The sequence below is a fragment of the Ichthyophthirius multifiliis genome (genome assembly GCF_000220395.1).
Source record: "Ichthyophthirius multifiliis unplaced genomic scaffold scaff_1120509250875, whole genome shotgun sequence".
NCBI lineage: Eukaryota > Ciliophora > Oligohymenophorea > Hymenostomatida > Ichthyophthirius > Ichthyophthirius multifiliis.
Window position 1 is genome coordinate 22,435 of NW_004086415.1, and position 13,532 is coordinate 35,966.

The window sequence follows — 13,532 nt, forward strand, 5'->3', positions numbered from 1 at the left end:
TTTTTATAACTGCAAAAATCAAGTTCTAAATAAATTATTTACATAAATAGTAAGCTTATAATTATTAAAAAAAAAAAATAAAACTATTCTAAATCAAATTATGCGTTGGTATAAAAAAAAATAAAATAAATAACTAAAATAAATAAACAGATTATAATTTTTTCATATATGCTATTTATTAAAGTAAATTATAAATATAAAAAAAAATATATATATTTATATAATTTATTATTAATAATATATATATATATTTATATAAATATATTATAATAATATATATAATATAATTTTACTAAAACAATTTATATTAAATTAGAATTGCAAAAACAAAAATTACATTTGCAGTATAAATTTTAGTAACTATACTAAAATTCGAATTCATCAAATAGAATCCTTCATATGCCATTAAAATAATATACCCAATATGTACTTACCCAATAATAATTTTTATAAACTTAACACTTCTTTTTAGAATAATTTTACTTAAAATAAATTAAATTAAAAAAAGTGTATTAAAAATAACTCTATTAACAATTTAAACATTTAAATTTTAAATAATATCTTCTCCCATTAACTTTATTAAGAAAATTTCCACCAAATTTTTAATTATTATAATACTATTATATATTTTTATATTAAATCTTACATCTACTAATTAAGATTCGTAGTAATTCTCGAATTCTTTATTATATTCTCCTTTTATTAATTTTATAAAATTCACACTTTTATTAAAATTTTAATGCTATATGTTTATATTTATATTTTCATTTGCCATTTCTGAAAAATGTTATTAAGCTTTTTCAATCTCTAATTCTTAGTCTTCTAAATATTTATATTCATCTAATTTTGGACATATACCTAATTCATCTTCTAATTATTTATATGCTAAAAATTAATCCTTTATTTTTTAATATATTTATATTATTATGTAATTTTTTTTATTTACATAGTTTGAGTTTGATTTTTAAGGTTAAAATTAATTACTATCATATATAGTCTCGGTATTTTTACTAATATCTTGGTTTTTTAAGTTGAATTCTTGTTATTATTTGCATACGAGTTAATTTTTTTATATAAAAGAAGTAGTAAGAGGAGATTCATTAAGGTTTTAGAATAAGTTTTTATCAAAATTCAAATAACTTAATTTTTACTTATTTATTTCTTATTTAAAAAAATTAAAAGCAATACTGTTACACATAATTTAACTATTATCTTTATAAAGAATTTATTCAGTTATTTTTTTATTGATTAAGTAAAATAATTCTTTATAGGTTTAAATTATATTTAATAAGTTTTCAGTACACCTTTTCCTTTTGCATTTATTAATTTTTCTATAAAATTTATATTAAATTATTATACTTCTAAAAACTAAGATTTATTTAGTATTTTAAGCTTTATAAAATTTAAATAAATAAATGTATATGTATTAATATAAAAAATGATTAAAATTTATAAATAAAATTAATTAATAATTATAAAAAATATATTTATATAAATAAATATATATATATATATATTTATTTATTCATATATTCTTAATATTTATTTATCTTATATATTTTTTTTATATAATAAAAAAAATACTTCATCTATACAAGAACTCATAGCATCATTAGAAATTGTTATACAATCCACTTCTCCATTAAAGCATACTCTAGAGGCTGTATTTACCGTATCTCCAATCAACGAAAATTATGGTTTATGCCCTCCTATAACTCCTGCTATTACATCTCCATAATGTATTCCAATTTTTATTTTAATAGATTTTTATAACTTTCCATAAATAGTTTTTTTTGCTTGATTAAGCATTTCATTTGCCATAAGGATACATTTAATAACTGGATGTATATTTTTAATAACCGATTAATTTTATTATTATTTAATTCCTTTAAGTCCACATGCTGCCATATATGTTTTACCTACAGTCTCTATTTTTTAAATACCGTTAATATTACATATATTATCATAAGATTTAAAAAGCTAATCGAGTAGCTTTATTATGTTTCCTTTTTCAACTTATATAATTGAATCGAAATCATATATATCGCAAAATAGAATAGCCACTTTTCCTTAATCTTCTTAATATTTAACTCCTTTTTCATCTATTACATCTCTTATAAATTTTGGGAGAAGTATAGAAAGTACATTATTGATTTTTTTAGTTTCCAATACTATTTTATTAATTCTTTAAAAGTTTTTTCTTTTTTAAATATCATGTTAATATTTTCTTCTGAATAGAATTAAAGTAAAAATTGAAGTATTAATAAAAACATTTAACAAAATATATATTTAGAAATAAATATTTTAATATATTTCTGTATTTTGTAATTATTTATAAAAAAACTTTGTTAAATGAAAAAAACTAAACTAAATTAAATTGCACATTAAATTAAAGGATTAATCATTAAATTATAACTAAAAACTAAAGTATATAATACAGTTTACAATATATTATCCTCAAAATTACTTAATATTAAATATAATAGTCTATATATAAATCTCAGAAAAAGAAAAGAGTAGTTGATATATGTAAATGTTTTTGCATATTTATAAAATAATATTAGCCAAAAAATTATTTCGGTACCTATTTTTCCCATAATTAATTTAATTTAATTTTAATTTACTTCTTCTTATATAAAAACTATTAAAACATCTACTGAAAATGTAAATATAATACAACTAATGATAAATATTTTCTTATTTTCTTAAATTTCTTATTAAAAGAATTTTTTTTAGATTTCAATATCTTTAAAACATAAAGTAAGGCGATTTATTTTTGTTGTATTTATATTAAAATTCTCATTATTTAAATCTTAAAGAACATTATCGATTTCATCGTCACGGAAAACAATTCTAAAAATCAAACTTAAAGTAGAAATATTAATTTATCTTTTAATTAAATTTTATTATCTGTTATTTTCTGAAAAAGTATTATTTTCCTAAATACTTTCTAATTTAGAACCTTACAATTGAATTTATTATTATTAATTTATAGAATAAGAGTTTTATTATTATTAATATTAAGTACTCATATTTCCTCCTCTTTATAGCTTTTAGATGATTTTATTTTAAACCTATTAAAAAATACTCATAAGCCTATCTTAATTTCTCATCATTCCCACATTCAATAAAGGAATAATAAGTCTAAGTAAGAAATTAACAACAGAAAAATTTAAAAAGACCACAATTACAACTAGAATCATATTTACTGAATAATACATGGAAAATTCTGTATCATAATAAGTAATAAATATATTAATACATAGAAAAATACTAGGGAATATTAAATTACACAAGAAAGTATTTCTGGTTTAATTTTGGTAAAAAATTAATTTAAAATGAGTAAGATAAATAAATAGTATTTTATTCAAAAAAAGAATTTAATATTATTCGAAAAGCATTCCGTTTAAAATTACAGCTTGATTATTACATTAATAAAGCAAAAAAAATAAAATCAAAGAATCCAAAAGAGATTAAGGAATCAACAAAATTAAGAACTTATAAAAAACATCAGTAAAGAAGTATTTATTTTATTTAAATTATTTAGTATATACATGAATGTATACACTATGTTTATTACTTTTCTATTTTTTCCTGTAAACAAAAAGGATGTATAAAAACAAAAATTAAATATTCAATTAAATAATATCATAAAAATCAAAAATAATGTTACCATAACTACATGTAAATATATTCCATAAAAAGGCCAAAAATAATAAAAACATATTCCTATAAATAATAAAATATAAACTATCTTCTATTGTTTCACAAGAATTTTTACTATATGAAAATAACAAATAACTAATAGTGCTTATTTTATGTACTTTTAAATCACTAAAATAATTATTACTTTAAATATTATTATTTTAAAATTTTATATTATTATTATCCAATAATTAGTTTTATTAATTATCAATATTTATTAAATAATTTTACTTCTCATACTGTATTGAATAATCTGAATTTTACATCATTAAAATATCACTTAAACTTTATCCAATTGATAAAGTATAAAAAGATTCTAATTATAAAAATATGATTTTTAAAATATATAAATATAAATATATATATATATATATATATTATATATGTATATATGTTTATATTTACATTTATTTAAATTTTTAATTAATGTTACAAATTATCCTTTTTAAAACTAATTTAAAGAATATCCTATACAACTATCACAAAAATATAGAATAAAACAAAAATGATTTCGTAAATATTTATTTTTCATAATTTAAGAAAAACTCATGCCATCTAAAAGTAAAAAAACTCTATTTTCATCATAAAAAGAAGGATTAATAACACTTTAACTATTGCTAGTATTTATTTTTTAATCTTAATAAAAAATAAATTTATGTGTATAAAATAAATATTTACTATAATTATTAAACATGAAAGTTTTTTAATTTCTAAACTATATTTTTTATTTTAATTTCTTTAAATTATTAATCATTTAATTTTTTATTTCATTGTCTTTGTTAATTTAAAACCTCAAAATTTAATTATTCCCATCAAAAATCCCGCAATCATACCCAACTGCCACTGATCTCAAATATGAATCTCCAGAAAGTAAAAAAATATTAATTTCTGCATTTTTTAGATTATTTATTAATTAAATAGCATTACGATTTAAATTTTATTTGATACCAAAAAGTCCTATCATTTGCATATCAAATATTTAAGCTTTATATAAAATATATGTCTATATTTTCTTCTCTAAAGAGTTTAAATTTTTAGATATAGCCCCATATTTTTCTACCATTTAATTAACTGTTTCCTAACTTATGTTCTTTCTGGAATAAAGAATACCTATTTAGCCCTTTTCTAACATAAATTATAACTACTCCTTTAACTTCTCTTTATATAGACTACTTGTTTTTAAATATTATGGTTAATAATTTAATTCTTCTCTGTTAAAAAAATAAATATATAAATTTAATTATATATTTTAAATTTACCTCGTATAAATAAAATATTAATTATCTTATTTTACCAATATTTATAGTCTAGTTTCTCTTATATTATAAACAGGAGGAATAAGTACTTCAGCAATAATAATATTCTAGTTTTTTTAATTATATATTATTTAGACTTTGTATTAGTCTTTGACACACATTTAAATGTAAAGCCAAATTTATTACTAAAATCAAGAAATAACCTATCGTAAAAATTAATATTACTATTATTAATTTTCCCCAAACTTGGTATAAAAACTGTCCTAGAAATATGGCATATATTAACAGCTAAAAATATCAAATTTTATTATTCATACTTCTAAGTATTATTCTAGAGTTCTTCATATAGTTTAATTTCATTAAATTAAGGGAAAATGTTAATACTTGCTACTTTTTTAGTTAATTTTCTTAAAGGAGAAACTTGGATTTAAGAGTTTTCGAATTTGTTATAGCTACTTTATCCTAAACAATTCATCCCCCCTGTATTTTTATTTGTATTAAAGTAAATACTTTACTAGACCATTTTTTTTAAGGAATATCTATTATTATTATTTTCCTATACTTTATCCATAATAGTAATCTCATTTTATTTCTAATCTATTTTTATAGTGCTATATATACATTCAGTAAATTCCTAAGGACTCAAATATTTGCCTTAATCTTATTCTATAGGCTTTTAATTTATAGAAGTGATACTTTTTTATCTTTTCATATTTATAGACTATATTAATTTGTTGTTTTTATCATCTTCTATTTCGTTTCCTTCCTTTTTGATAGTAAGACTTTATTACGCTGAAAAGCTGCGAGAATTTCTCTATTAGTTACTTAATGTGTACTTTAATTATCTTAATAATAAAGTAGAATATATTTCTAGATCTCCTTTATGCTTTACCTACTTAGTAATAGGAATAGATTTCTTTAATAAAACATTTTCATCAAACATTTATTCTGTAGTAATAAACATATTATTTTATATTTTAGTTCTAATTATTAAATTATTTGCATTTTTCATAGAAATAGATTTCTTAAATGGTAAGATATCATAATCATCATTATTATTATATGTTTATTATTTTTTAAATTCTATATATATATATATATATATATATATATATATATATATATATATTTATATTAATTAAATAATTTTTTTTACCTTAATTCTAATCTTTATTTTAATAATTTTCATCTTCTTAAAAAGATTAAAATTAATAAGAAGAATCTATTAAATATAATTTGCAAATAGAAAAATTGCATAAAGAATTTAAAAGTGTACTTTTTTCCAAAAAAACATGCGTACTTAAATGTAAATCTGAAATTTCTTTTTCTGAATTAATTTAAAATTATTAATTTTTATTTTTGTCTTTTTTTATTAATTATTTTTTATTAAATTTATTATTTTCTAAAAATCCATTTAAAATACTTAAAAAATCCAAAATAAAATAAAGCAATTATGGATAAAATATTGAATAATCATTGATATAAGAAATAAAAATATTACCAGAATTAGTTTAATTCTCTTAATTATCAATACAATTATTAGTAAATTAATACAATAAATTAATGATAGAAAGAAATAATATAAAAAATGAATATATACCGAATAACTATTCTCCTTTTCTAACAAAATAGCTCATTTTATTTTACTATATTCCCTCAAATTAAGTAAAATATTAACAATCTATACCACAATAAATTACCAAACCCAAACACCAATCTGCATATTCCAATACTTCTCCCCTTCTGGCTATATTTTATTCACTTATAATAGTCCCAGAAGGGTCTTTTTGTAATTTCAAGAAGCCTTCAAAGCCTTATTAATCTCTTATATTAGGACAATAATAATTAAATTTTCCGTTCAAAATTTTTTTAAAATCGAAATGTTTTCCTTTCATTTTTGAAGATTTAGAAACTAATTAATTATTTTTTATTAAATTTCAATTTAAAAAAAAATACTGTAGGTTAAGCTACATGGTTATTTAATATTTGAAAAAGAAATTCCTGTATTTTTTTGAATATCAAATGAGGCTATATTATCACTGATATCTAAAATAATGATATCTGCCTAGACTGTTTCATTTTAATTAATAAAAAGTATATCTCCTATCTAAATTTTTTTTTTTTTTTATTCTTTATATTTTTATTTTTATAATATAAAATTTTAATGATAATTTACTTATATTTCTTCAGTATTTATATTCTTATAAATAGAAAAGTTCTTTCTTTTTTAAATATCCTTTTAAAATTAAATCTAATTGTTAAATCTTTATAATATTGTAGCTTTCTAATTATTTAAATATCTTTAATATTTTAATTTTTAAATATCATAAAACACTTGTAATGAAATTTAACTTAATAAAGTTAAAAAAAGTTAAAATAATAAAAGCTTATCATTATATAAACTATAATAAAATAATAAAAAAATATATTTATAAAAAATAATAAAAAATAAGTATATATATTTAAATAAAATATTTATATTAATATAAATATATATATATATATATATATATAAATAAATAAAAATTTATATATTTATTTTAATATTTTTATATTTATTTTATCTTACACTTTAATTGAAATTATTGAACTAATTTTTTCTTTTAAAGGCGTTAAATATAAAATAATATAAACTAAGATCAAAAAAGAATTCCCAAAGCGAAATAAATATTTTTTTAAAATTCTTTTTAAAAACTATTTCGGCTTATTTAATATTTTAATTATTAATCAAATATAATATTTTTTTTTTTTTTTTATATTACTTTTAGATATGAAATATTTATTTTATTTGATAAACTTTATTTATTTATAAATCCTATTGTTTATATTGTTTCTCCATTTTAAAGTTCAATCTATTTTTTTTTTTTTATAAAGATAAATTCTCATATTATATAATAAACCTCTCTTTAATATTTAGAACCTTATAAATTATGTGTTTAATTTACTTTTTTAATTTGAAATTTATCTTATTAATTTATATTGCAATTTTTCATAGATATTTATTTATAAAGTTTATTATTTTACATAATATTTGTTTTAATAAAAATAATATTAATAAAATAATAATTTTAATATTAATAAATATTATTTCTTAAAAGAAAATCAAGCAAAAAATGTTTTTAGATAAAATTTACACTTTTTATAAAATTATAAGTAAATAATTATTTTAAAATATAAATTATAATAATATAGTTTGTGTTATTATTTCATATATTTTATTAATTTATTATAACAAATTAGATTATTCAAATATATATATATATATATATATTTAAATCTATTTAATATAATTTATTTTTTTATAAAAATTAAAATATATTTAAAATATAAAAATTATCGTTTTTTTAAAAATATTCATATAAAATAAAATTAATATTATTAATTTTTATTATTTTTCTTCTTTATTTAAGCAAATTATATTTTTCATAAATTTAATTATATTTATCAAAAAAAAAAAAAACTTAAATTTTATAATATTAATCAAGTAATTTTTATTTTTACAATAAATTATTATCTTAAAATTATTAATAAAATAAAATATTTATATATAGAGGGATAAAAATATTAAATTAAAAAATAATATACATATTATATTGATATTATAATTAATTAAAAAAATATATTATAAATATTTAAATACAAAATTATCTATATCATAAAAAATAATTATTTAATATTATAATTGATAAAAATGAAATAAAAATAAATTTTATAATAATAAAATAAATAGAAAATTTTTTAATTATATATATTAATATATATAAAATATAAATATATAAATATATTTTTATATATATATTTTTATATATATATACTTTATTTTTATCTTTAAATTAATTTTTAAAAATTTTACATATATTATAATATTTTTATAATAATTCTTTTATATTATTAAAAATTTTTATTTGTATTTTTGTTTTTAATATTTTTTTTTTATTTTAGATATGATATTATTTATATTATAATAATTAATCTTATTTTTTCTATTTATTATTATTATTATATTTTCTTTATATTTTTTACTTAATTAAATTTTTTCTTATATTACCAATAATTAATCTTTTTATTTTTTAATTTTTAATTATTATATATTCTTTTTTATATTAAATAATAAAGCTTATTTTTTATTATTTCTTAATTATTTATTTATTATTATTAATACATCTATTTTATTTTATAATTTATTTTTATTTTTTAAAAAATGTTATTTATCTACTTTTGTATAATAATACTTTTGTTATTTTTAAATTCTCTCTCTCTAATAGGTTTTGATTTTTTTATTATTTCTTTTTCTATTTACATTTTATATCGTTAAAATTAACAAATTTAATGTTTTTATTTTTACTTTTTCTAATCGTTTAAACCATAAGAATTTTTATTAACATTATAATTTTGTACTTTATATTTATTATTTTAAAGGAATATTTCTTAAAAGTTTATTCGAAATAATTTAATTTTTAATAATAAGAATATATATCCTAAGTTTTATATTTTTATATTTTATTATAAATATGATTATTTATTTCATCCATTTTTCTAAATATCTTTAAAATATATTTTTATTTTATATTTGTAATAAGCCATTATATTTATGAGGTTTATTTATTTTTATAGCAAGTTTTAGCCTTTTTCTGTTTTAAATTATTTTATTCTTTGGTTAATAATTTATCTTTTAATAATTGTATTATAAATTTAAACTTAATTGTATATATTTATTAGTTGTGATTATATTTTCTATTTTAATATGGTTTTATTTACCATTTAATCTTACTAAAAATATTTTTTTTTTTTAAATAATGGTTAATTCGGATTTCGGTATATATTCGAATTTCTTTTAATTTAATTAAATTATTAATTTTATTAGAAATTGCAAAATATACTATAATTTTAATATACTACAATAATTTATATTATGTATATATGAATATACATATTTTTTCAATATTCAATTAAAATTGATATATGAATTATAAAAAAGTTTATTTTTTTAAAAAATAACATTATTATATATATTTTTATTCTTTATTTTTTATATATATATTAATTCATATATTTCTATTTATAAATAATGTAATCAATAAAAATCTAAGAAAGCCAAAAAAAATAAGCTTCTAAATTAATTTTTTATATAATTAATTAAAAAAAATAAAAGTTAAGAAATAAAAAAAACATGTAAATGAAAACCTGCTATTATGAACTTTTGGGAGTAGACCGAAAAGCGGATGATGAAGAAATAAAAAAGGCATATAAAAAAATGGCATTAAAACACCATCCTGACAAAAACAAAGACGAAAATTCCAAAGAATTATTCCAAGGTAAAAGAAAAAAACCTACATAAATTATATATATATTAACAAAAAATAGAAATAAATGCGGCTTATGAGGTTTTAAAAGACCCTCAAGAAAGGAGTTGGTATGATTAACATCGTGAATAGATATTAAAAGGTACTTTTGGCCAAGAAATGTCAAAAGAAGAAATGGAATAAAACGCCTACGGCTTTAACATTTGGCCATATTTCACCCATTCCTGTTATTAAGGCTATGATGATACATACGAAAAGGGTTTTTACAAAGTATATGGTGATGTATTCTAGAACATATAAAAAGAAGAAAAGAATGCTTTTGACATTAAATAATAATATGATTCTGATGAAGAAGAAAATAATTTTGAAAAAGAATACATACAACCTCCTTAATTCGGAAACTCGAAAAATTCGACTGAAGATGTTAAAAATTTCTATAGATTCTGGAGTTAATTTTCTACTTATAAGTCTTTTTCGTGGTGTGATGCTTATAATATAAATGAAGGGCAAAACAGATGGGTAAAAAGACAAATAGAGAAGGAAAATAAGAAAGAAAGGGCATAAGAAAAGAAGAAATATGTAAATACAATAAAAGAATTAGTCGAGTTTTGTAAAAGAAGAGATCCAAGATGGAAATTAGTTTTGGAAGAACAAAAAAAGGAGGAAGAAAAGAAAAAAGAAGAACTTAAATTTAAACAAGAAGAGGAAAAAAAGAAAAAATAAGAATAAAAAATACGAGCAAGGGAAGAAGAAGAAAGAAGATGGGCTGAATTAGACTTAATAAAGTAGAAAAATAAAGAAAATGAAGATGTTTTAGATGATAATGAAGCTTTATATGAAGAATATTACTGTGAAGCATGCTCTAAAGGCTTTAAAAGTTAGGCCTAGTTGGCTAATCATAATAATTCGAAAGGACATAAGAAAAGAATCAAGGAAATTTTAGAAGAAGTAGGGATGTTAGATGAAAAAATATAGTTTGAATTGGAAAATCATGTCTGTTTAGGAGGATAATAATAAGGAAATGTGGGATAGAGTAAAAAGAAAAAGAAAAATAAAAAGAAAAATAATAATTAGATCAGTTCTTAAAATTTAATTGAAGAAAATGAAGATGATGATAAAGAAGAAAAAAATGAAGATGAAGAAGAAGAAGATTTGAAAAAAAATAAAAAATAAGAAAAATAAAAAAAAGACGAAGAAATTGAAAATAAAATTAAAAATAAGACTAATAAAAAGGAAGAAGATAAATAAAAAGAAGAAGGCATTTAAAATAAAAAAAATAAAAAATAAAAAGAAGAAGAAGAAGAAGAAGAAGATCTTTTTTAAAAAAAAAGTAAAAAAAATAAAAAACTCCAAGAAGATTAGGAAGAGGAAATTTAAGTAAAGAAAAAAGAAAAAAAGAAAAAACAAGAAGAAGATTAAGATTAAGAAAATTAAGAAAAGAAAAAATAAAAAAATAAAAAACAAGAAGAAGATTAAGAAAATAAATAAGAAGAAAAGAAACCTAAAAAAAATAAAAAACAAGAAGAAGATTAAGAATATGAATAAGAAGAAAAGAAACCTAAAAAAAATAAAAATAAAAAATAAGAACAAGATAATGAATAATAAGAAGAAGCAGAGTTTTAAGAAAAGAAAAAACAAAAAAATAAAAAATAAGAAGAAGTAGAAGATTAAGAAAAAGAAGAATTTTAAGAAAAAAGAAATAAAAAAAGCAAAAAAAAAGAAGACTAAGAAGAAAAAAAAAAAAAAAAAAAATTTTAAGAAGAAGAAGAAGAAGAAGAAATAGTAATAGAAAAAACTTAATAAAAGAAAATAAAAAAAACCAAAAAATAATAAGAAGAAGAATAATTTTAAGAATCAGATAAAGAATAATAAAATAAAGACAAAAAAACAATTAATAAGAAGCAATAAGAAATAGAATATGAATAAATTCAAAAATAAGTTAAATAAAAAGATAAAAAAGATGAAAAAAATTCTAAAAAACAATAACGATAAGATGAAAATCCCAAAAAATAAAAAACAAAAAAATATGAAGATGACGAAGAAAAATAAGAGGAAATTAAAAAAAAAGAAAATAAAAAATCTACAAAAGACGAAAAAACATAAAAATATGAACAAGAATAAAACGAAGAAAAAAAAAACAAAAAACCTAAAACAAAAAAACTTGTTGAAGATATAGAAGAACCTATAAAAAATGAAAATAAAGAAGTATAAGAAGACGAATACTAAACTTAGATAAATAATTAAAAAGAACCTAAAAAATAAAAAGAAGAAATATAATAAGATCAAAAAGTAGAAAATACTTAAATAATAAAAAAAAATGAATCTGATATAGAAGAAAAGAAAAATGAATCTAAATAACAACAATAATATGGAGATCAAGAAAGTGAATATGAAGAAGAATAATTAAAACTTTTTGCATAAAAAATCAGGCAATAAAAAGAGGAGAAAAAAGAAGAATAAGCATCTATAAAAAATCTAACTTAAAATAAGAACATTATTGATGATATAGATGATAAAGAATATAATCGTTTATTGAAGAATTAAAAAACGAAATAAAAAAAGATATAGATGAAGAAGAAGAAGAAATTAAAAATAAAAAAAATAAAAGAAAAAAGAGAAAGAAGAAAAAGAAAAAGAATAAGCTCTTATTTGTAATGTATGTAAAGAAAAATTTCAATCGAAAAATAAATTATTTGATCATTTAAAAAAACAGGACATTAACTAAAAATTTGAAAATAAATTATATATTTATGTCTTAAATAAAAATATTTCTTTTCATTTTCCCCTCCAAAAAAAAAATAAAAATAAAATTAAATTTCAAACTTTTTCTTAAATGAAAATTTATAAATATACAATTTCAAATTTTTTTTTTTTTTAAAAAAAAAAAAAAATTTAAATAAAAAACATTTCTATTTTTTTTTTTTTATAAATAAATAATATAATTTAGATTATAAATAAAATAAGATATTAAATTGAATTTAATATAATTGATTTTTTATTTGAATTAGAAATTTATATATATTATATATAAAATATAAATTAGATAAAAAGTGTCTTTATATAAATAGTATGTCCTGATTATTTTATTTATTATTTTTAATGTAAAAGAAAATAAAAAAATTAAACAAACATTTAAACTATAATAATATTTAATAAAAAAATAAATATATAAATAATAATTATCAAAAAATTTTAAAATCTTAATTCTTTCATAATTTTTAATAATTATATTAAATAAAATATATTTTTATATAATATGAAGAATAAA

General features: G+C 16.5%; 2 protein-coding genes across 2 annotated transcripts, besides 33 other annotated features; one reads left to right on the forward strand and one right to left on the reverse strand. All coding sequences in view use genetic code 6, as the record gives it.

Annotated features, from left to right (window-relative positions):
- Positions 1–121: 121 nt before the first annotated feature.
- Positions 122–146: a microsatellite.
- A 16-nt stretch (positions 147–162) lies between these two features.
- IMG5_105690 (hypothetical protein) lies at positions 163–1,908 on the reverse strand (the record flags this gene model as incomplete). Its single annotated transcript, XM_004035067.1, has 2 exons — positions 163–171; positions 1,585–1,908. The coding sequence occupies 2 exons, from the start codon at positions 1,906–1,908 to the stop codon at positions 163–165; spliced, it is 333 nt and encodes a 110-aa protein (XP_004035115.1).
- Positions 207–286: a microsatellite.
- Positions 1,435–1,479: a microsatellite.
- Positions 1,474–1,512: a microsatellite.
- Positions 1,909–3,835: 1,927 nt separating the features above from the next.
- Positions 3,836–3,878: a microsatellite.
- Positions 3,838–3,871: a microsatellite.
- Positions 3,879–4,047: 169 nt separating the features above from the next.
- Positions 4,048–4,098: a microsatellite.
- Positions 4,062–4,106: a microsatellite.
- Positions 4,107–6,045: 1,939 nt separating this feature from the next.
- Positions 6,046–6,096: a microsatellite.
- Positions 6,097–7,365: 1,269 nt separating this feature from the next.
- Positions 7,366–7,435: a microsatellite.
- Positions 7,408–7,475: a microsatellite.
- Positions 7,415–7,475: a microsatellite.
- Positions 7,476–7,486: 11 nt separating this feature from the next.
- Positions 7,487–7,524: a microsatellite.
- A 215-nt stretch (positions 7,525–7,739) lies between these two features.
- Positions 7,740–7,774: a microsatellite.
- A 223-nt stretch (positions 7,775–7,997) lies between these two features.
- Positions 7,998–8,026: a microsatellite.
- Positions 7,998–8,035: a microsatellite.
- Positions 8,036–8,671: 636 nt separating this feature from the next.
- Positions 8,672–8,773: a microsatellite.
- Positions 8,705–8,775: a microsatellite.
- Positions 8,776–8,975: 200 nt separating this feature from the next.
- Positions 8,976–9,008: a microsatellite.
- A 93-nt stretch (positions 9,009–9,101) lies between these two features.
- Positions 9,102–9,155: a microsatellite.
- A 1,009-nt stretch (positions 9,156–10,164) lies between these two features.
- Positions 10,165–12,961, forward strand: IMG5_105700 (hypothetical protein; the record flags this gene model as incomplete). Its single annotated transcript, XM_004035068.1, has 1 exon — positions 10,165–12,961. Exon 1 carries the CDS (start codon positions 10,184–10,186, stop codon positions 12,959–12,961), a length of 2,778 nt encoding a protein of 925 aa, XP_004035116.1. The 5' UTR covers positions 10,165–10,183.
- Positions 11,300–11,331: a microsatellite.
- Positions 11,364–11,415: a microsatellite.
- Positions 11,403–11,505: a microsatellite.
- Positions 11,423–11,454: a microsatellite.
- Positions 11,553–11,577: a microsatellite.
- Positions 11,585–11,800: a microsatellite.
- Positions 11,586–11,838: a microsatellite.
- Positions 11,655–11,838: a microsatellite.
- Positions 11,655–11,872: a microsatellite.
- Positions 11,768–11,988: a microsatellite.
- Positions 11,882–12,007: a microsatellite.
- Positions 11,915–11,959: a microsatellite.
- Positions 11,955–12,016: a microsatellite.
- Positions 12,962–13,532: the final 571 nt, after the last annotated feature.